At 33.8% G+C, this 24,419-nt stretch overlaps 1 protein-coding gene across 3 annotated transcripts in view; it reads left to right on the top strand.

Annotated features, from left to right (window-relative positions):
• Nucleotides 1-24,419, top strand: part of LOC100883420 (uncharacterized) — a 76,072-nt gene that overhangs the window by 39,963 nt on the left and 11,690 nt on the right. For 2 of the 3 annotated variants that reach the window (XM_012283125.2, XM_003699452.3), the window contains exon 2: nucleotides 11,472-12,124. The exons of the other annotated variant lie outside the window; for it this stretch is intronic. In XM_012283125.2, the coding sequence (XP_012138515.2) occupies nucleotides 11,893-12,124 (232 nt within the window). In that variant the 5' untranslated portion in view covers nucleotides 11,472-11,892. The remainder of the gene's footprint in view (nucleotides 1-11,471; nucleotides 12,125-24,419) is intronic. 3 annotated transcript variants of the gene reach the window in all.

The raw sequence follows: 24,419 nt of genomic DNA, 5'->3' as shown, positions 1-24,419 counted from the left end.
TGGCGATATAACGCGTGGTAATGCAACGCGTGGAAATATAACGCAAGGAAATACAGTGCGTAGTGATATAACGCATGGAAATACAGCGCGCGGCGATATAACGCGTGGAAACACAGCGCGTGGTGATATAACGCGTGGTAATACAACGCGTGGCGATATAACGCGAGGAAATATACCGCGTGGCGATATAACGCGTGGAAATACAGCGCGTGGCGATATAACGCGTGGAAATATATTGCGTGGTAATACAACGCGTGGAAATATAACGCGAGGAAATATACCGCGTGGCGATATAACGCGTGGAAATACAGCGCGTGGCGATATAACGCGAGGAAATATACCGCATGGCGATATAACGCGTGAAAATATATCGCGTGGTAATCCAACGCGTGGCGACATAACGCAAGGAAATATATCGCGTGGCGATATAACGCGTGGCAATATATCGTGTGGTAATAATGACGCATCACAATATATCGCGTTGTAATATTAGCGTGTGGTCATTATTACGTGTGGTACCATAATGCATAGCGATATAACGTGTAGTACTAATATCTAGCAACGTAACGCGACGTAATTATTATACACGGCAATATATTGCAAAACGAAGGTAACGCGTGCCAATATAATGTGAGGCGATAACAGCGTATAATAACACGTGCCTATTACTTATCGTACCAGGGTTAATTTAAAAATATGTACTGTATTCATTAACGATAAGCAACGAGATAATATGTTTTTGTTTCCTAGCCTGTTTACTAAGGAAAATTGATACGACGTGAAAAGATGGAGAACAGTTACAATAAAAAAAAGAATTAAAAAGTAAATATGCTGGTGTAACGATCGACGTCATGCTCACTCGAAGGCCATTGACTCCACGAAACTTTCGCCTAGCACTTTCATGTGGAGCAAGCATAACGACTTGTCTAGGACACGCGAATAAAAAACGTAATTCACTCGAATCGAGTATCGAAATTTATCGGATTAACTGACCTTCTTCGTTATTTAGACTCGTATAAAAATCTAACAGGGATGGATACCTAGAACCATCGTAAAATTATGGACGCTTAAAATTTAATGGAATAACTGTGTTCCATCGATATTCTCAGTACAAAATGGCCGACAGCTATAATGAGCAATGGCTAATTTTAAAACGTCTAAGACGATTTCATGACATAAAAGTATCGCAAAATGGCGCTTATAGTACATCAATTTGAAGCTTATTACTTTGAAAATTTTATGAAAATGATTTAATGAATATTCTTAATAGAAAGTGCTTGATTTATAACAGTCAATGACCGCAGCCTACAAAATCTGACATCGTTTCATGTATAAGTCTTTTGACATAAGTCTCGTAAAATAGATTTTATGGCACATCATGTTGAAGTTCAATGTTTGCTGGAAGTACTAAGTACTGATTAAATTGGTTGTTCGATAGAGTAAACAATGAGGTAATCAATTTACAGATCGCTCTGTGCCGTCCATTAGCGAATATCCAATTTTCAATCGTTTTATCTCAAAACGATAAAAAAATTTCGAAACATCGTGTATCAAGTTTTCTTTTTAATAAATTAAATTTCTATCATATGTTTTTCCCTGTAACATTATTTATTAACATTTCGCCTATAATAATTATCGATCGAGTTAAGTATTCGAATAATATTTACTGTTCACATAGTAGTCATTTTTCCTTTCTCCTGTGGTGAAATTTAGATGTTTTCCAGGTAAAGCACCTGTCAACCCAATTCAATTTTAATAAAAGCTGAATAGGAAATTAAGACGATAAAGAAAACCAGCTTAACGGTATGGCTTTTATGCCTTCCGAGTGGTCAAACACAAAAACATTTTCGCATAATGTTCAAAAGTTAGCATTTGGAGAAGTTTCAAACAGAGCCAGGAAATTAGCATAACTGCCAACCTGTTTATCTACCTGCCGCATATTTGAATTTTTAAGAGGAAGCTTGATAAATTTAGGTGTATATTACCTACGTCATACACCGGGTGTCTCAAAAACAATCAACAACTTACAACTTTTTTGAACGTATAATTTTAGATTGGTCGTGATGTAAATAACGCGTGGAAATACAGCGCGTGATGATATAACGCGTGGAAATACAGCGCGTAGTGATACAACGCGTGGAAATACAGCGCGTGGAGATATAACGCGTGGATATACAGCGCGTGGAGATATAACGCGTGGAAATACAGCGCATGGTGATACAACACGTGGAAATACAGCGCGTGGTGATATAACGCGTGGAAATATATCGCGTGGTAATACAACGCGTGGAAATACAGCGCATGGCGATATAACGCGTGGAAATACAGCGCGTGGTGATATAACGCGTGGAAATACAGCGCATGGTGATACAACGCGTGGAAATACAGCGCGTGGTGATATAACGCGTGGAAATACTGCGCGTGGTGATATAATGCGTGGAAATACTGCGCGTGGAGATATAACGCGTGGAAATACAGCGCGTGGTGATACAACGCGTGGAAATACAGCGCATGGTGATACAACGCGTGGAAATTCAGCGCGTGGAAATACAGCGCGTGGCGATATAACGCGTGGAAATACAGCGCGTGGAAATATATCGCGAGGTAATACAACGCGTGGAAATACAGCGCGTGGAGATATAACGCGTGGAAATACAGCGCGTGGTATGTATCATTTCGTAGATGAGTAATTTTCCAAAATTATTGTTTACATCGATCATTCATTTTATCTTTAATTAAACGGGATCTATAAATATCTGTGATGGGATTTTAATACGATATAAGGATTTCGGAGATCAGTTATCTCTTATTTTAACACAAAGTGTTGATAAACTGCAACAAGATAAAGAATCATTTGAATGCTCATTTCTAAAAATATCTGTATTAACAAAAAGCGGATGTAGATAAAAAGTGTATGTTAATTTCGCATATTACCGAGTGATTTACATGGAGAAAGTTTGCACCAGAATCTTTTTCTCTGTTTAATCTTAGGTCATTAATTCCACTTAAACCTTTCACTATGTTGGTTAAATCTAAACTCTTCCATGTTTCTCATTTGGATATGTTATCTGTTTATCGTGATCGTCATCTTTTATTACCATAGCACGATGCACTCGGTTATTCCTGATAGAGTTCTTTTTAACCCATTTCTGAATCTCTGATTCCGTTATCTATTTATTACTTTTCAGACTTTATTTGTCGGATACAAAATGAGATGATTTTATCTTGCTTTTGGGGAGATAGGATCGGTGCTGTTAGAAAAATATCACATGTGTCACCATGTGTGGAGTATATGACTTCGTACACCATATACATACATATTATAGTATGTACTATTAATTACAGCACTAATTAACGTTTATATATTTTTGAAAAAACAACCTCAAACATTTTATACATTAACTAATTTTAAAACGTGAAATTGCATGTGTGTTACATGTTGGGTATCAATATTGGGTTCGAGTAAAGTTCAAATCGGTGTAGATAGATAATATTTACCATAATAGTATTCTGGCACAGTTTTGTTTGAACGGTTTTTATCTCGAACATAAAAGTGTAATTTAAAGAATATCACTTTGAAGTGTTTACAAAGAGCACGAAACAGTAATCTTTACTAGCGAATTTTAAAGACTTCACGAATCAATCCTGGAAACCATTGTAGGTCAATTTGATATTTATAAAACTCTACACTGTTGAGGTAAAACGATCACAACATCACGTAATTAGCTATCATTAATATCGTAAACTGGTCGATGATCACAGGCTATCAATGATAAACGACATGATCGACAATTATATTTCACCTACTTGACCTTATCGTTACATATGTCATTTCCATCACGGGTAATCCTTGATCGTGTATCTATACACCTGAACGTATTTACAAACACGTATTTGTAATTTATACCGTGATAAGATTGATGCATCAGTACGTGCAAGAATACAGCTATGACCTCCTGTTTTTTCAAGAAACAACGAGACTTGTGTTCTCAAAATTCAGGTGACCTCGAACGTGTGTGGGGTCTGTAAATTCGTTTGACATTGTAAAATGTGTCAGGAGGAGTGGTGATATCTAGGACTTGAATTACATGGATGAAGATTTTGTAGGAGTATTTGATATCTACTTGATATCTTTTACAATTTACAGTCGATTCATTAAATGTTCCAACTGCAATAAAAATGCACTTCATTCTGATTAAGATCGAACGACATCTGGATACAGATAGCTAACAATTTTTACGACAACTATTAATATTATACTTTTCAGCGCGGCACGATTAACGATAAGATAACCAATTATTAGTGATTAGTAGTGACGTGTTGGAGGCAATAAAATAGTTACAACCGGCTATCAAATGTCAGTATGCGTTCGGTAAATCTGTATGGTACACTCGTCTTTTATGAAATGGTAACATATGACTCGTCGTCTGGCTACAAAACGTAAGCTTACACTAACGTTATTTCAAACTGTCAACACCGATCAGCGGAGACTAACTTATTAATTTATAAACTTAGCTGTTTGATGTATTTTGTATCTTTTTACGCAGTAGAATTCCTTTCAAGTTTGTAATGATTTTATGTTTGAAAGATATGTGATGTTTTATAGTAGACTTTTATTATATTGCCGTTTTAGTATGGGCTTTTGGAAGCATTGATAACAATACTTTATATGATGCTACTAGAACCTGTAAATATATGTTGGTGATATAATATGTGGGAGATACAATGCGTTGGTGATATAACACTTGGCGATATAACGCGTGGGAATATAAGGGTGATATGACGAGTGGAAAATATAACACTTTGGTCATTTAACGCGTGGAGAATATAACGCGTTGATAATTGAACGCGTGGAAAATATATTGTGTGGCGATATAACGCATGGTAATATAACGTGTGGTGTTATAACGCATAGGTAATATAACCTGTAGAAAATATAACGCGTAGGTAATATAACACGTAGAAAATATAACACGTTGGTGATATAACGCGTAGTAATTTAACACGCGGCGATATAACGCGTGGAAATGTATCGTGTGGTATCACAACGCGTGGAAATATAACACGTGGCAATATAACGCGAGGAAGTGCAGCGCGTGGAGATATAACGCGTGGAAATACCGCGCGTGGCGATATAACGCGTAGGTAATATAACGCGTGGAAAATATAAAGCGTACGTAATATAACGCGTGGAAAATATAAAGCGTACGTAATATAACGCGTGGAAAATATAAAGCGTAGGAAATATAACACATTGGTGATTTAACGCGTGGTAATATAACACGTGGCGATATAACGCGAGGAAGTGCAGCGCGTGGAAATATAATGCGTGGAAATACAGCACGTGGCGATATAACGCGTGGAAATGCAGCGAGTGGCTATATAACGCGTGAAAATACAGCACGTGGCGATATAACGCGTGGAAATGCAGCGCGTGGCGATATAACGCGTGGAAATACAGCGCGTGGCGATATAATGCGTAGGTAATATAACGCGTAGAAAATATAAAGCGTAGGTAATATAACGCGTAGGAAATATAACGCGTTGGTGATTTAACGCGTAGGAAATATAACGCGTTGGTGATTTAACGCGTGAGAACTATAATGTGGCGATATAACGCGTAGGTAATATAACGCGTAGAAAATATAATATCTTAACTTAATGCAATCTAACAATATAACGCATCAAACGCATAGCTATGTAACGGGTGGCAATATAACATACGACTATCTAACACCTAGTGATTCAATGTACAATAACCACGTGGCCATATAACACGTGACAGTAAGTCATTAGTTATCCAATCGATCTGAAGTACCGTGACGAAAAACTTGAATATAAAGTTGCAATTGCTGTAACATATTCATTATCTATATCAGTAGTTCTTTTTTTTATTTCACTGTCAGTCATGCGGTTGGAACCAAAAGAAGAAGTAAATGCATCCATCTTAAGGTAGCTTCATTATGCGGATGATTTATACCACTTTTTTATACTACATAATTAAGAATCATTTACATGGAAGGAAATAACGACTTTTTATGGTGCTATCGATGGTTCAGGGACGTGTTGACATACACGTGTCGTAGGTGTCGTTGAAGTAATTAGTATTTCTTGTATTTAGTCACTAATTGTTTGAAACGGTTTAAATTGTGCCTTCGGGCTTTCTCGGACGACTTCGAGTGCTCTCGGACGTTGTCGGACGCTTTCGGTGAACTTCGTATCATACGGACTCGTACATCAGGACTTCTACTGTTTGACTATCGAATTTTATTTAAAAAATTCTATTAAACATAAATACTGATATAAAAATTATGTCCAATGTAGATAAATATGTTTAAAATAATATTCAGGACTGTTATGAATAATTTTATCGAAAAACTAATATTAGTTCTTACGAAGAATCATTTAACAAGATAACATTTTATAAGATAAAAACTTCTCACGATAAAAATGAAAGTTTGCATAAATTTAAGTCTCACTACAAGTATAATAACGCTGACACATGTTAAATCGCTTGCAGAGGATTAAAAAGACATACAATTTTAACTCCACTGCACGTGTACTTTCCAGTTATTTAATTAAGGGTTAAAATCGAGTGCCAAGGTTAAAATAAATAACGCGGAAGATTATATCAATGGTAGTTCTCTAGTCTAATAAATAGAAGGGATTCAACGGCGTCGTTGACAAGAATTACTCGCGAATTGGTAAAAATGATTCCTGTGAAATTTAAAGGCTAAAAACGAATACGAACGCGATAACGGTAATTATACCGAAGGCAGTATTTTAGAGTTTTCGTTGAATACAGCAGCCGAGTGGTGCATAAATACTCGGTACGACAGGTTAGGCGAACAGGTGCGAAACCGGTATACATACGTTCAGAAAATACAGTGATAGTATATTAGGAAGTAAACAGTGGACGCGAGTTACGTTAAATGTAATTCCTTGTCCCATAATTTCGAATACGGTCTAACAAACGGGACGTGTATCCCGGCATTTGCAACTTATTCTCTCGCCGGCCATTTTTACAGTTAGCTGCACCGTTGGACGAGGACGTTGCTTTTTCGTTTGTTTAGATAATTAATTATTTGTACTAAAATTATTTATTATTTGTCAAGATAGGCAGTTGCTGTTTTTGTATAAGTATTTTGTTATTTTTGTAGTTTACTGTTTTATTAGTTCATTACATTACTATTACTCATAATTTATTATTAATTTGCTATTTCAATATTTTCTTAGGATATTCTGTTATTTTTACTAGAACACTATTTTATTTTACTTCTTTGACATTCTTGTCATTTTTATCTTTTACTTGTTTATTATTCAACTGTTGGTTATCTTCACCATTTTACCATTTTAACATTTCAATATTTTGTCAGTTTACTGTTTCACTGTTTTACTCCTCGCTGTTATACTATTTTACCATTTTTACGAGTTTTAGCATATTTATCGATTTCACCAGTTTTAGCATTTTTTACGACTTTTATCATTTTTACTCTTTCTACCATTTTTACCATTTTTATAATTTTTATAGTTTTTATAATTTTTATCATTTTTGCCATTTTTATCATTTTTACTATTATTACCGATTTTACTATTTTTACCGTTTTTATAATTTGTGTCATTTTTACCGTTTTTAAAATTGTACCATTTTATTATCTTGTTATTTTACTATTTTAATAATATATACCTTAAACAGATATCAAAATTAATATTCTCATTAAAAACAATCAAATCAAAGCTATTCTTAAAAAAACAACAAAAATAAAAAACAAAAAACACAAGTCACATAAATCTAAGTACGTAAATAATAAAACAAGATAATTTTAATACAAGTAAATGTGACAATATTGTCTCAAGTATATAATTAAACTTTCACCATATTTTCTGAAAGAAAAGAATTATATTTTTAATCTATATGTATGTTTAACCTTCAAACTTCGAAGCACGGTTAAAAAGTGTGCATACAAATTTCACTCAACAATCCCTAATGAATATTTATTATACTAATTGTAAGCAGGACGATTCGAAAGTTGGAGAACGATGATATATCAATAAAGTAATTTGCACCTTAACGTTGTCGATTTTGATGGCCACTTATCGAGACGGATCTTCTATATTCAACCTTGAAACATTTTTAGTAATATCAAAGCTATTGGGGTTATTATGATTTAGACGTTATGTTTAATAAGATATGTTACTTGAGAAATATGTAAATCAAGGGGATATGTATTTTTATGTTGTTGTAGAAATTTTTAAGTTTTCAAATTTTTTAGTTTTCAAGGTTGCAAATTTCTAAATTTCCATCTTCTCAAATTTTCAAATTCTCAAATTTCCACCTTCTCAAATTTCCAACTTCTCAAATTCCAAAATTCTCAAATTTCCACCTTCTCAAATTTCCAACTTCTCAAATTTCCAAATTCTCAAATTTCCACCTTCTCAAATTTCCAACTTCTCAAATTTCCAAGTTTTCAAATTTTCAACTTCTCAAATTTCCACCTTCTCAAATTTCCAACTTTTCAAATTCCCACCTTCTCAAATTTCCAACTTCTCAAATTTCCAAGTTTTCAAATTTCCAACTTCTCAAATTTCCACCTTCTCAAATTTCCAACTTTTCAAATTTCCACCTTCTCAAATTTCCAACTTCTCAAATTTCCAACTTCTCAGATTTCCACCTTCTCAAATTTCCAAATTCCCAAACCCTAAATTTCTAAATTTTCAACTTCTCAACCCCCTAATTTCTAATTTCCCAAATTCCCAAATTTCTGAACTCCCAACCCCCAAATTTCTAACCTCCCAATCTCCCAAATTTCTAAATCCCCAAACTCCCAAACTCCGATCTAAAAATACACCACTAAACCAATAAAATTTCCCAAACTCTTCATTTTCCTCATAACCTCCCCTTAACCTCCGCTCTTAACCACCCCCCTAATATAACCCGTCTTTTCCTCCAAATGTCACGACGCAAAATAAATTATTAATGAAGCCCTAACAATCGATTTGCCACTACGTATAACACAAAGATTATCACACAATACAATTATACGTGGAAAATTTTCAACGACGCGGTTCATTGTTCAGTTTTCTTGAACGTAGAGATACTATTTCGAATATGCATTGATATGCAGAAATAATTTCATAAGCACGTATCGTTTTACGTTCAGCACGTGCTTATCGGTCACGTGTTGTGTACTTGAAAATCGGTCCAACGTGGTTATGTCAGTTCGATGCACAAGGTATATACAATGTATATGTATACATGTATGTGTGTTTGTGTATGTGTATGCAGAAGACCGTTCGGAAAATTACATTATGCTTTTGTGCCGGTATGTGCTTGCGTCTGTTATTGACAGTCGACGAGTTCGTCGTAGGAATTTGAAGAGGTGAGCATCCTCTTTCAATTTCTTTTCAAGAATTTTACTGTGGTTGTTGTAAACGATTATTTCTTAATTCTGTTGCTTTTGTTAGTGAATGTTTTGTTTTATATTTTGGTGTATGTGGACAATTACTGGGTGAAAGTTTGAGTGATTTTGGTGACAATTATTGGGTGATAAAGTATTTTTTTTCTGATTTTTGTGGTTTCATTTTTGTAACCTTATGTATTTATTAAATGTTAAATGGTACTTTTTTTAAGTTAGATTTTATTTTTGCAAAATATCAGTTTACTGTTAAAAAATTTTTGAATATTATGATTGAAGCATTGTTGCATTTTGTGACGGTAGAATCGCTTCGATAGCCGCTATTTTCCTCTGAGTCACGTGGGGCTACTGTAACAAAATGGTTGCTTTATACCAATTTTGTAGCAGATCAGCGTATTAGGTCTTTGTCTAATTATTATTGTCTTTCATTATTGTTGTAAGTTTAAAATACAAAAATTACTCATTCTCCCAATATTTTGTGGTTTTATTTGTTCACGTCCTCTGCCATAATTTTCTAAATTTAAGAATTTCTCAATTTAAAAACTTGAAACCTTAAAAACGAAAAGTGTCACATCAACATATCTTTCAAAATAAAACTACAAGACAAAAATGAATAAATTTGCAAAGTTTTGCTAAACATGAGATGTATCTTTCGAACGAAAGGCAAGAAATTTAATCGAACAAGAAAAGCGAACAAAGTAAGAAGTAGAAGACAGAAAAGTCTTGGCTCTTTCCAAAGAACCTAGCTCGATCCTTAAGAGTATTGAGCAAGATTTCGTAGCAGACTGACCGCAAGACTTCCGTTGAAAGCCGTAATTTCCGGTAAGATAAGTTAACCGAGCAACGACATAGCCGATTTGCACGGTTCGGTCTAATACTAAAGTGCAAGTGAGAAGCCTTGGGCTCGAAATTCACCAAACCGTGTATCAACTTTTACGTTTATTCTCGTAAGTTAGTTCTCGTAATCCTTTTGTTCGGCGCATCCCACAGTTACGGGAACGTTTATGAACCTATAAGACTCAATTAACGCACTGTAATTAACCCTTTATAACCGGCATTATTACCTTTCGAAGTACCAGTATTTCTAAATTACAACCTGCGTTTAATTAGAAACTAGTTAAGCTTCTTTTGATCGCGTCGGGTTATTTAAAACGTTACTTACGCTTTGAACCAAGCAGATATTTAGGGATTTTGGGTTTTAAGGTTTTGGGGTTTTAGGGTTTTAGGGTTTCAGGATTTTAGGGTTTTAGGGTTTTAGGCTTTTAGTGTTTTTGAGTTTGAGGATTTAGGGTTTTAGGGTTTCAGGGTTTCAGGGTTTTGGGGTTTCAGGGTTTTGGACTTTTGGGGTTTTAGGCTTTTAGGGTCTAAAGGTTTCAGGGTTTTAGGGTTCTAGAGTTTTAGGGATTATAGGGATTATAGGGTTTATAGAGTTTCAGAGTTTTAGGGTTTTAAGGTGTTAGGGTTTTAGGGTTTTAGGATTTCAGGGTTTGAGGATTTCAAGGTTTTAGGATTTCAGGGTTTTAAGGTTTCAGGGTTTTAGGATTTCAAGGTTTGAGAATTTCAGGGTTTGAGGATTTCAGGGTTTGAGCATTTCAAGGTTTTAGGATTTCAGGGTTTTAAGGTTTCAGGATTTTAGGGTTTCAGGGTTTCAGAGTTTTAGAGTTTTAGAGGTTATAGGGTTTTAGGATTCAAGGTTTAAGTTTTTAGAGTATTAAGGTTTCAGGGTTTTAGGACTTTAAGGACCTAGGGAGTTGGAGGTTTAAGGGCTTAGAAATTCAGGAAGTTATGAATTTACAGATTTAGGTATTTAGCTAGTTAGGTACTTAGATATTCAGGTATTTAGAGATTTAGGAATTTAGGTATTTAGGTACTCAACTATGTAGAAATTTAGAGTATGTATGAATATCTAATAGCAATAGACCAATACTAATAGTAGTACATCTAACATCGAAATAGATCAACATCCAACAGTAGCAATTCTAAGACCTAACAAAACGGAAGAACATCTAACCGACCGTAGCAAATTAATATCTGACCACGTGGTTTGTGTTCCAGAAGCCGCAGAACCATCGTCGTTCTTCTCGGCAAGAAGGGACGGAAGGAGGTCCCGGAAGATATCTCCTTTTCGTGAGAACCACCGACCTTCCTCCGTACGTGAGAACAGCAACGAGAGGTCGGCCTTGAAGGTGTGGAAGAAGTAACGCGTAGCAGTGGTCGAGCAAGCAACTCGGTATCGAGAGAGATTTATTCGAGTTTCACAACCTCTCTCGATCAGCGGCACCGGTCGTGACCTCGATAGAGCTCATCCACCTGGTCGGCTATCTTAGCTCGGGCTCCGCAGGACCCTGGAAAGGTCGAGTCGCTCTTCGGCTACTATTCAGGGAGATGTAGCTGATCGACGCATTCGACCTGTTCGTTACTTTTCCGAAAGTGAATCTGGAAGACTTTGAATATCAGTGTAGAGACGGAAAGAAAAATGAAGACGATGGGCGACGTGGTCGCGGACCCCGTGGACGAAGAGAACGACACCTCGGGCTCGGGGCAGAACGCGATTACAGGAAAGGAATTCGGTCAGAAGACGCTGAGGTCGTTGAAGAGGGGGCTAGGAAGACTCTGGAGAAGGCACAGGGGTAATGCCTCGATCACAGAGTACGACCCTTGTTATAAGGTCGCTTATCTTGGGAACGTTCTCACTGGATGGGCCAAGGGTAAGTGAATCGGCCTTTTATCTGATTCTCTTTGTCTTTACGTCGCGCTGACTGGTCATTAAGGCTTAACGCGTTCCCCTAAGAGCCACCTTGATTAATCTCGCGCTCACCGTGTGTCGGGAACAATTAAACGTTTCGCAATTCTATTCTGTGTCCTCGGTTATCACTTTTGGTTGGCCATCAGTTTTAACCAGCCTGTGAAATATTTTTCCCATTATCATATCTGGTATTGTCGTGTCAACATGGACCTCATAGACGTCTGATCATAGAGTTCACAGTTCAGAACGGACTCGAATAACCACTTAAAATAAAAATATTAAACATAAACTATATTTTTATTTAATAGCTAGTTAGAATAAAAATATTAAACATGAATTATGTTTTTATTTAATAAGTAATTACAATAAAAATATTAAACATGAACTATATTTTTATTTAATAACTAGTTACAACAAAAATATTAAACATGAACTACATTTTTATTCAATAAGTAGTTACAACAAAAATATTAAACATAAACTATATTTTTATTTAATAAATAGTTACAATAAAAATATTAAACATGAACTATATTTTTATTTAATAACTAGTCACAACAAAAGTATTAAACATGAACTATATTTTTATTCTAACTAGCTATTTATTCGAGTTTATTCCAAAATGTCAACTGCATGATCAGACTATGATGACGTCTGTGAACTCAATGACGATTAACATGAAGTACACCTATTTAACATAAAATAAACCTTAAATAATTATTACCAAAAATACTTAAACAATAATAAAAAAAAAGAGGAAATCATAACAAGAACCTCAACATTAAAATTTTTGGAGAAACCAGTTTAATTATAATAATCAAGGGAACCTGCCGTTTAATTATCACGTAGGATAGTCCCTAACGCGAGTGGTTAATTAAAGTCTGCTGACAAACAGCAATTAAAGGGGACGTGAACGGACAAGGCGGGTATACAGTCGCATTCTGAATCGCAAAGTGAAGAGACATGAATGACCAGCCGGAAGTGCGCAATACTTCTTGCAGTTAGTCGACGAGCAAGGTCAACGCGTCTAACTAGCGCAATCATACATTGGATCCATTAGTGTGCCGGTAACGGCTGTCTTAAAAAAAGAAACCATGCTACTTATAAAACAGATCCGGGCGAGTCAGTAGCCTTAGGCTAATTATTTTATCGCCGCGGACAATCACTTGCCGGCTGTTAAATTATTCCCTGTAGGGTTCCATGGTGTATGTTCGTAGATTCAATGAAAATTTATTAATTTAAATTTTTTTGAGGTGTTAGGGTGAATAATTTAGGTGATCAAATCTATTGATCAGTAAGTGATTGAATTTTAGTAGATCATTTTTTAAGAAACAAGTAACGAATGTGGAGGTAAAATTATGAAATTACATATGTGACTATTTATGTATACATATGTGGCAGTTAACATTTATACCCAATATTAAAAGTTTTATATGAAAAGTTTGGCAAAATGTGAGAGTAGGAATGTGACCAAAATTGAACGCTACTGTAGATTTAAATTTTCATTGCCATCATAAGTAAAAATAAATAATTATAGATAACGTGTATGTAATGGGGGTAAAATTTTGAAATGATACTCATTGACAATTTATTCTTCGATCGATAATAGTGAACCTTCATACCCAGTACTAAAAGTAGTACATAAAAAAATTTGTCAAACTGTGAAAATAGGAATGTGACCAAAATTGAAAGCCACTGTAAATTCAAATTTCTATTGCTACCATAACTATAAGTAAATAATTGTAGATAACGTGTATGTAATGGGAGTGAAATTCTGAAATGACACTCATCGACAATTTATTCTTCTATCGACAATAGTGAACCTTCATACCCAATACTAAAAGTAGTACATAAAAAAATTTATCAAACTGCAAAAATAGGGATGTGACCAAAACTGAACCCTACTGTACATTCAAATTTTCCTTGCTACCCTAAGTAGAAATAAATAATTGTAAATAACATACAAGTGTAAAATTCTAAAATCGACAATATATTTTTCTATCCACAATTTTGAAAAATATCCAAAAGTCGTGTCTGAAAAAGTAGTAGTAAATAAGTAGTAAAAGTAGTAATAAATGTATTAAATAAATAGTAAAAGTAGTAAAAAAAAAAACATGTCGAAACGTAAATGTAATATGACCAATATCGGAGTTGATTAAAGAAGAAATATAAAAAAAGAGTATTACGCGGTGCAACGACCGGCCATAGGCGTACACGGAGGGGGTTCCTACTTTCTCTGCATACCTTTGTCTCGGACTGGGTCGGCCTTAATCATCGGGAACACCATTATTACGGTACGTTTATTCGCAACCGCCTATTTTGTCGCGATTAATTCCTGGCTGTCTCCGGTCACCAGACATTCGCAGTTTTCCCTTCGAACGGAAGAGGCAGACTTTCGAGAAACGAACGGATACCGAGCATTTTACTTTCCGCGAAATCGACCTCCATGCTGCACCGTGCTGTTTCGCAGGAACTTGGAAAAATGATATGAATCGTGCTTGATTGAGATCAAGTGCTCGATTTGTACGAGATACATAGTTACTTCTTAATTAAGAATAATCGCTTTTTTATTTATACGAACTTAACCTCACTTTTTAGTATTATTTTTGGTTTCTTGGTTATTGTGTTTGTTAGAGTTGAATTGTTATTTTGTGCCATTTAGGGATCTTTTTATTTTTAGTAGATTGTATATATTTATTTGTTGGAGTGATTGTTAGTAAAATTGTTATAGTGTTATTTTTGTAAGTTATATATTTTATGCTACTTATGGTTAGGTTAGATTATGTTTAGGTTATGGTTAGGTTAGGTTATGTTTAGGTTAGGTTTATTAGGTTAGATTTATGTCATTATAATTTTTTTTATTTTTAGTACATAAATCTTCTGAAGGCCATTATCAGTAAAATTGTCAATAAAATTGTTAGTTACAATTTTTTTTAATAAGATATTTTTTGATATTTATACACTTTCTGATATTTATGGTCGTTTCAATCTTTCTGACACTTTTATTTCTTGTAAGGAGAGATTATTCTAAGAACTGTATTATCCTCAACCTACTGACTTTTTTATATTGCAGCCATTTCAGTCGAAAAAAGGAAATGCTAATTTGATAGCTTTATTACTAAAAAATTCCTTGGTTGATTAGTATAGGGGAGGTAGAATAGCTTTTTCTAGTAACACATAGAACACGACGATATTTGGTTGGATCTATTTGCATTCTTCTCGAAAGTGGCGTGAAGGTCAACGAGAACGAGTTCGAAGCAAAACTGGAAACTGTTAATGCGAATTGGAGGACTGATCAGTGCTACGAATGCTCTGATACGAACTCAAAAATTTAGTCATCCCTTTGTCTACAAAGAAATTTCTGGAAATATTGCTTGGTAACGTGTAGGAAGACGTGCTTAGTATAATATGTTTATTGGAGAGGGGTGCAGGTGGTACAAAGGGGGTGCAGGTGTGTGAACACATTTTTTTTTATTGTCAGTTTCAAATCTGTATGTTCTTAAATTTGTATATTGTCAAATTTTTATTTTTGCAATTTTTTGTACATCTAGGATTCTATGTTGTCAAGTTTCTTTACTTTAATTACTATTTTTTTAAGTGTTTATATCTTCAAATTTCTATGTTGTCAAATTTTTATTTTTGCAATTTTTTATATATCTAGGATTCTATGTTGTCAAGTTTCTTTATTTTAATTATTATCTTTTCAAATATTTACATCTTCAAATTTCTATGTTGTCAAATTTTTATTTTTGCAAATTTCTTTATATTCTTTATTTTTCTCTATATTTCTAAATTTCTAAAACAGTATAGAAATCAAGTCTTTACATCTTCAAATCTCTACATTTTTTAGTTTCTTTAATTCTGATGACGTCCACAAATTTTTGTATACTTCCAAATCTCCATATCTTCTAATTTCTATATTTTCAAATATTTATCAAATATTATATTTGTTATATACTATCACATGTCAAATAATCTCGTCAGGTATTAAATACTTAAAATGAATGACTACAATTTTTTTATAAAAAAGGCAATAATATAATTTCTCACCAAAAAGCCTTAAAACCTATACCATAAATGTAACTTCGCTACTCAATGACATCAATCTTTACCTCTGCCTCTTCTATTTTTATCAGCTCTTCGTCGAAAAATATTAACGACTCGTTAACAGCCAAAGCTTCAGTAAACCACTCTTTAGTACAAACCTCCGTAAAGAACGTCGAGTATCAAAGAAATAATTATTATTTCAGTAACGTTTTTCAAGAAGAGCAGATTTTTGGAACAGTAGTGGTTTCGAACGTTTTTCTGGAGTTTGTTGCGAAGGAAAATATACATACGGCTTACGATGAAACTCCGGGAGGAAAATGGACGCCGCGATGGTCACGTAGGTCGCTGCTTAAAAATCTGGTATCCCCTAACTCTCGTACGTGAACCGAGTACAAAAGCCCGCGATTTTATAAACAGAGTATCCTTTGAAAACATGCGGCTTTCGTAGAATTTATTCGGGATTTATGGACGGAGAGGAAAAGTTTGGAGGAGTCTGAAAATGTGACGAAATTGACAATTATAAAGTGAAATGGATTTCGTGGACAATCGCGACGTGTTCGGAAATATTATCTTTACTATTATTACTATTTTTGATATTTTTACTGTTTCTGTCATTTTTACCGTTTTTATTATTTTCACTATTTTTTTACTATTTTTGCTATTTTTATCATTTTTATTATTTTTACTATTATTACCATTTTTGCTATTTTTATCATTTTTATTATTTTTACTATTATTACCATTTTTGCTATTTTTATCATTTTTACCATTTTTACTATTTGTATAATTTTTACTATTATTACCATTTTTGCTATTTTTATCATTTTTACCATTTTTACTATTTGTACAATTTTTACTATTTTTATCATTTTTACCATTTTTACTATTTTTACAATTTTTACTATTTTTATCATTTTGACCATTTTTATTATTTTTACTATTATTACCATTTTTGCTGTTTTTATCATTTTTACCATTTTTACAGTTTTTACAATTTTTACAATTTTTACAATTTTTACAATTTTTACAATTTTTACAATTTTTACAATTTTTACAATTTTTACAATTTTCACAATTTTTACTGCTTTTACCATTTTTATTATTTTCACTATTATTACAATTTTTGTTATTTTTACTACATTTACCATTTTTACTATTTTTACCTTTTTTATCAGTTTTACCATTATTACCACTTTTGCAATTTTTATCACTTTGAAGCTCGTAAAATGGACTTCGTGAACAATCGTGACGCGTTCGAAAACGTGCGATGCATAATCGCGTAAGTCGGATTATGTCGAACGTTGGAAGAAAAAAACTAAACGTTTCTGTTGAAGAGGAACGTTGAATCATTCAGTATTTCCCTGGAACATTTTCCTCTAATCGTTATGTTCAGGAAAGTGGTATCAATTATTCTAATTTTGTAGACGATTCTGAATATTTAAGATGTTGTATATTTTCTTTGGACGTTTCTGGGATAATGTGGTGAGTTGTGAGTTGTAATCATGTTTGTGGAGGTGGATTTATTTGATGGGATTTTGGTGGGTAGAAATTTGGGAATTTGTAAATTTGGGAGATTTAGGTTTTTGGAAATTTAGAAATTGGGGGTAGTTTGAGATTTGGAGATTTAGGTTTTTGGAAATTTAGTAATTTGGGGAAATTATGGAGTTGGACGTTTAGGTATTGGAAGATTTAGCAATTTGGGAAATTTAGAATTTGTACATCTGAAAATTTGTAAATCTGAGAATTTAGAAATTTACAGAAATTTCTACATTTGCAAGTTAAAGAGTTTTTAAGTTGAGAACTTAAGAAAAAAATTTCTTTATTCAAATATTTGAAAATTAAAAAACTCCTTCACTCAAATATTCCAAAATTGGCAAGTTCCCAAATTTCCAAATTTGAAAATTAAAAAATACAAAAATTTACAAATATAAATAATTTTAAACACCGACAGCACCCTCCCATCGGCCATTTTGATAACTTCAGACCCTAACTATTTTAATATCTCCAATAAAATACCTATACTGAATATAACAAATGATACCCATAAAAAAGCAATATTTTCATTTTACGCGTGACAAGAACATGACAGGTTAACAACAAGATATTTCGGATTCCTACAGCAGCTGACAGTAATTCGTAAGTCGAGAGTTCACGTGGTGTTAGAGTTTGGAGCCGTTGCGTGGGTACTTAATGCTGTTTAAAAATATACAATCGCTTACATATGCCACCTCTTCGGCTTCAATCGGTTTTTGCTCTGTTGGTTACTGGAAGTGCTGTTTTAACAAGGTTCGAATTATTCTTCCGCGAAAATAATTATAAGATGAGGTACTGAATCGGTAATGTTGTAGCTGATTTTAAGATTTTGTGGTTAGACGCTTTTATTACGGTGTTACATTTATTTTATGTTTAATGTTTTACATTTATATTATGTTTAATGTATTACATTTATAGTACAATTAATTAATTACATTTTTATTACATTTTTATTACATTTATGTTGTAATTTATAATTAAATAACAGTTGTTCGAGCACTAGTACTGATTAGTAGAATTAATTGATAAAAATAAATTATTACTGACCTTCGTTAAAAAAATAAAATTAACAATCTTCGTGAACAAGAAATAAAATAAATAATATCAATCAATAAATATAAAATTAACAATATTCGTCAATAAAAATAAATTGAACAAAATCAATTAATAAAAATGAAATTAGCAATCTTCATTAAAAAAATAAATTTAACAATCTTCATAAATAAAAATAAAACGAACAATCTTCATGAATAAAAATAAAAGAAATAACAACAATTAATAAAAATAAAACTAATATCAAAAATTAATAAAAAAGATATAAATAAAACGTTTGCTTGAACTTAGTAAATGATTAAGAAATCATCAAAGTATACTATAAACACAGATTTGCGACACGTTCAGCTTAGGTTTCATGAAAAACAAAGAACATTGTCGGAAGTAAAGATCTATTACGCAAAATCAAAGCCTGTTACGGATCTGAGGATATCGTTTCATTACGATTGAAACTAATACAGAATTCTCGAGAAGCTACTCTGTAGTAATTAAAATTAACGTTGAAACACTACTGATTGCAATCTAATGATATGTAAATCATAATTAATCTTCATGATTGATGCAACGATTTTTCCTTATGAGAACATTCCAGTTGCTTCTTTATTGCGTTTCTTTTTATCCTTTGCTAGGATATATTTGTATTTCTAAGAAATCTATGTTTGGAAAGGAAAATTGTGGAAGAGTTATATCTATTTTAATAATGATTATATTAGAAAATATTGATTATAAAAATGTAGTTGGAGGCATACTGAAATTTCCCCGATTTTCCAATTTCCAATTTTCCTAATTTCCAATTTTCCTAATTTTCAATTTTCCTAATTTCCAATTTCCCCATTTCTAATTTTCCCAATTTCCAATTTTCCCAATTTCCAATTTTCCCAATTTCCAATTTTCCCAATTTCCAATTTTCGCCATTTCCAATTTTCCCAATTCCCAATTTTCCTAATTTCCTCATTTTACAAATTTCCAATTTTCCCTATTTCCATATTTTCCCATTTTCCAATTTTCCAATTTTCCAATTTTCTAAATTTCTAAATTTCTAAATTTCCAATTTTCCAATTTTCTAAATTTCTAAATTTCTAAATTTCCAAATTTCCTAATTTTCCAATTTCCAGATTATAATAAGACACCCGGTAGATAGAACGTTCGAGGAAATTCATTAGCTTCGTTCATTTTGACGAGACTAGTCGGTTCGCATCTATGGCAATCAATGGTCCTAGCAAACGCGAACTTTTCATTTCCTGTAATGACACGGTGGAATGGAGCCAAATAGTAGAATCCGTACACCGTAGGTGCATTCAGAGTCGTTGGAACAAATTTTATTTTAACCTGCATTTTAGGTATTTTAGAAATTTGGGAATTTGCATAATTGGAAATTGGGAAATCGAAAATTGGGGTAATTGGACATTGAGAAAATTGGAAATTAGAGATATTGGAAATTAGGGATATTGGAAATTAGGGATACTGGAAACTGGGGAAATTGGAAATTCGAGAAACTGGAAATTTGGGAAATTGGAAATTAGGAAATTAGGAGATTGGAAAGTTGGGTAATTAAGAGCCTTAAAACCTCAAAACCAGAATCCTCACAAGTTCCTACCCACAGAAACACAATAACCTCACTTGTCGAAACGTACAAATCCAACAATTCAGAAAGTGTGAAATATGAATATTCCACTCCTCTCCATCACGATATACCGAGAATAATTTCTAAACATTAACCTAATCCTATACTAAATCTCATACATAACATTTATCCTACTTAAAATCGACTCTAATCCTACAAGTAGATGTAATAAAAAAAATCCCTTGGGACTTGGGAGATATGGGATTTGAGATATTTGTGACTTGGGAGATTTGGGATTTAGGAGATATGGGACTTGGGGGGACATTTGGGACTTGAGAATTTTAGGATTTGAGAATTTTGGGACTTGGGATATTTGGGACTTGGGAGATTTGGGACTTGGAAGACTTGGAACTTGGGAGATTTGGGACTTGAGAGATTTGGGACTTGGAAGACTTGGAACTTGGGAGATTTGGAACTTGGGAGATATGGGACTTGGGAGATATGGGATCTGAGATATTTGGGATTTGGGAGATTTGGGACTTGGAAGATTTGGAACTTGGGAGATTTGGGACTTAGGAGATATGGGACTTGGGATATTTGGGACTTGAAAATTTTGGGACTTGGGAGATTTGGGATTTGAGAATTTTGGAATTTGGGAATTTTGGGACTTGGAAGACTTGGAACTTGGGAGATTTGGGACTTGGAAGACTTGGAACTTGGAAGACTTGGAACTTGGGAGATTTGGGACTTAGGAGATATGGGACTTGGGATATTTGGGACTTGAGAATTTTGGAATTTGGGAATTTTGGGACTTGGGATATTTGGGACTTGGGAGATTTGGGACTTGAGAATTTTGGAATTTGGGAATTTTGGGACTTGGGAGATTTGGGACTTGGAAGACTTGGAACTTGGGAGATTTGGGACTTAGGAGATATGGGACTTGGGAGATTTGGAACTTGAACATTGTGGGATTTGGGAATTTTGGGACCTGAAAATTTTGGGACTTGGCAATTTTAGAACATTTATCCTACTTAAAATCGACTCTAATCCTAAAAGCACATGTAATAAAAAAAAGATCATTGCACCATGATACATTCTATACACCTACCCTATCTCAAAAATTCAAAGACATACTATTATACAAGTACTATAATATCTATGTACAGAATAGTACATCTACAGTGTATATACAGAAAATATGTATCTTCTATAGTAAGTATACTAGTATCTTCTATATACTAAATAAGTATTCATGGGGGAGTAGACAGCAATGATTTTCTGGAAAACTCGTTGAACTCGATAGAGGTCCATCAGAGTGTCCGAGCTAACGGAAGAAAAATTAACGGGCTTCCAGCATTACCTTTAATTGGATAATACCGAACGGGATATTACGGAGTAGCGGTCGTTTTCTCTCCACACACTCGTCCTGCCATCCCGTTCACGACGTCGCTTCCTGTTCCGCGTCGTTCCAGATCGTACGTTTTTCCGCTTAGATACCATTCGCGTCATTCGATCGTGACGATCATTGTCGACGGACCATCGCTTTCTCCGCATTCTCAAAATCACGCGTCATTTCGTAATATTTTTCTATTTTCTTGTCCTTTCAGTTTCAATTCGTTTCTCCACTGTCGTTTCGTTCGATATTGGAAAAACGTGGCTGCAATTGATTAACGCGTTGACGCACTTAACCCCTTGCCACACCACTTATTTGCCAGGTGCGTCAGACAGACTGACTAATCAACTGCGATATTAAAACACGTACTGAAATGTTGGCTTTTATATTTAGACTTCATTATACAAATCGTAGTTGTAATTTAATTTCAAGTTGGAGCGCATTGAAAATTCGAAGAAGATTTATTGTGGATGAGGTAAGAGTCACGTGGCAGAGTAGTTGCAGTATGGAGTTAATCTTCCAATTTCATTTTCTATTAACTAGTTTATTTGACCTATTGTTAGTTAATATGTTAGCTAATATGTTAGCTAATATCAGTGTCTCAATAGTAGGAAATATTAAAGGTTTTTTCTGTGATTCTGTGATTAATTAAAATATTAGGTTTTTTCTGTGATTAATTTAATTTACAGCGTCCGTCATGTGTAGTCGCCATATTGGAAACTGATGTCTATGGCTACATTTCAAATTATTAAGATAATCTTTCAATTTCATTTTCTATTAGCTAATTTCTATTGGATGTTAGGTAATAGTGGCTCAATATTGGGAACTATTAAATGTACATTGCTTAGGTTTTTCTGTGATTAATTTAATTTACAGTGTTCGTCATGTGTGGCCGCCATATTGGAAACTGATGTCTATGACCACACTTCAAATTATTAAGATAATCTTTCAATTTTGCTTTTTATTCTATTAACTAATACTAATGTCTTAATATTAGGAATTCTCAAATGTTTATTGCTTAGGTTTCTTTATAGAATTAATTTAACTTACAGCATTGATCACATGTGGCCGCCATATTGGAGACTGACGTCTCAGGCCACGCTTCAAATTATTAAAATAAATTTTCAATTTCATTTTCTATTCTGGTAGCTAATATTAGTGTCTCAATATTAGGAACTCTTAAATGTTCATTGCGTAGGTTTCTTTATAGAATTAATTTAACTTACAGCATTGATCATATGTGGCCGCCATATTGGAGACTGACGTCTCAGGCCACACTTAAAATTATTAAGATAAATTTTCAACATTATCATCTATTCTATTAACTAATACTAATGTCTCAATATTAGGAACTCTTAAATGTTCATTGCTTAGGTTTCTTTATAAAATTAATTTCATTTACAGCATTGGTCACATGTGGCCGCCATATTAAAGACTGACGTCTGAGGCCACACTTAAAATTATTAAAATAAATTTTCAATTTCATCTTCTATTCTATTAACTAATATTAGTGTCTCAATATTAGAAACTCTTAAATGTTCATTGCTTAAGTTTTTCATATAATTAATCCATTTAATTGAATTTGCAATGTTGGCCACATGTGGCGCCACAGTGAAAACCGACGATATTCAAACACACTCTAATGAAAATTAACGAACAACACTTTAACATAAAAACCAAGGTGAAACAGCAAAATTATGTTCAAAATCGGCGTAGAAGCGTCAGAACCATCCAACAAAAAAACAACGATAGAAATCGAAGTACTCAAAGGCTCGCACCCACTGTACCGTGACACACAAGAGAAGAAAAATTTCCATTCGCGAACAACAACTCCACGGTTACACATAAACGAGAACGTTATCGTTTGCAAGAGGACGAATGGAAAACTCGTGGAAAAAACGGCGTTCGGAGGAAAAAGCGCAAGAAACAAACACTAAACTTTGCTCGTCCCGCTAATCTGATTGTGAGAACGAGCCGACTAATGCCTTCAACTTGTACGATTGTTCGCACGGTTCACTTTTATCGATTGTATTCAACTGTTGCTGCTACAACAGTGGGATATACTTTATAATATAACGCGATTTCTAACATTACGTGTCTTATCTTCAAATTCAGCCCCGTTATCTCCCTACATTTCTGACCGAATTCGTGTGTTTTTCTTGTGGGAAACGAGATTCGCGAATTACATTGAATTTAATTGAATTAACTGTAACTAGCGATTGTTCGATGATTATCGAGGTGTTGGGTTTGAGTTATGGGGTTCTGTAAGATGGAGATTTTATGGATGTGATTAGTGGATGGTAGGGAATAGTGAGGATAGTGGAGGGGTTTTTGAGGTATTGTAATTTGGGAATTTGGTAATTTGAGAATTTGGGAATTTAGGGACTAGGGAAATTTGGAATTGGAAATTTGGGAATTTAGGGATTTGGTAATTTGGGAACTTGGGGATTAGAGAAATTTGGAATTGGAAATTTTGGAATTTGGGAATTTGGTAATTAGGGAAATTTGGAATTGGAAATTTAGGAAATTGGGGATTTGGGAATTTGGGAAATTTGGAATTGGAAATTTTGGAATTTGGGAAATTTGGAATTGGAAATTTAGGAATTTGGGGATTTGGTAATTTGGGAATTTAGGGACTAGGGAAATTTGGAATTGGAAATTTGGGAA

Source organism: Megachile rotundata, chromosome 2, assembly GCF_050947335.1.
Source record: "Megachile rotundata isolate GNS110a chromosome 2, iyMegRotu1, whole genome shotgun sequence".
NCBI lineage: Eukaryota > Metazoa > Arthropoda > Insecta > Hymenoptera > Megachilidae > Megachile > Megachile rotundata.
This window is presented reverse-complemented; position numbering and strand designations above follow the sequence as displayed.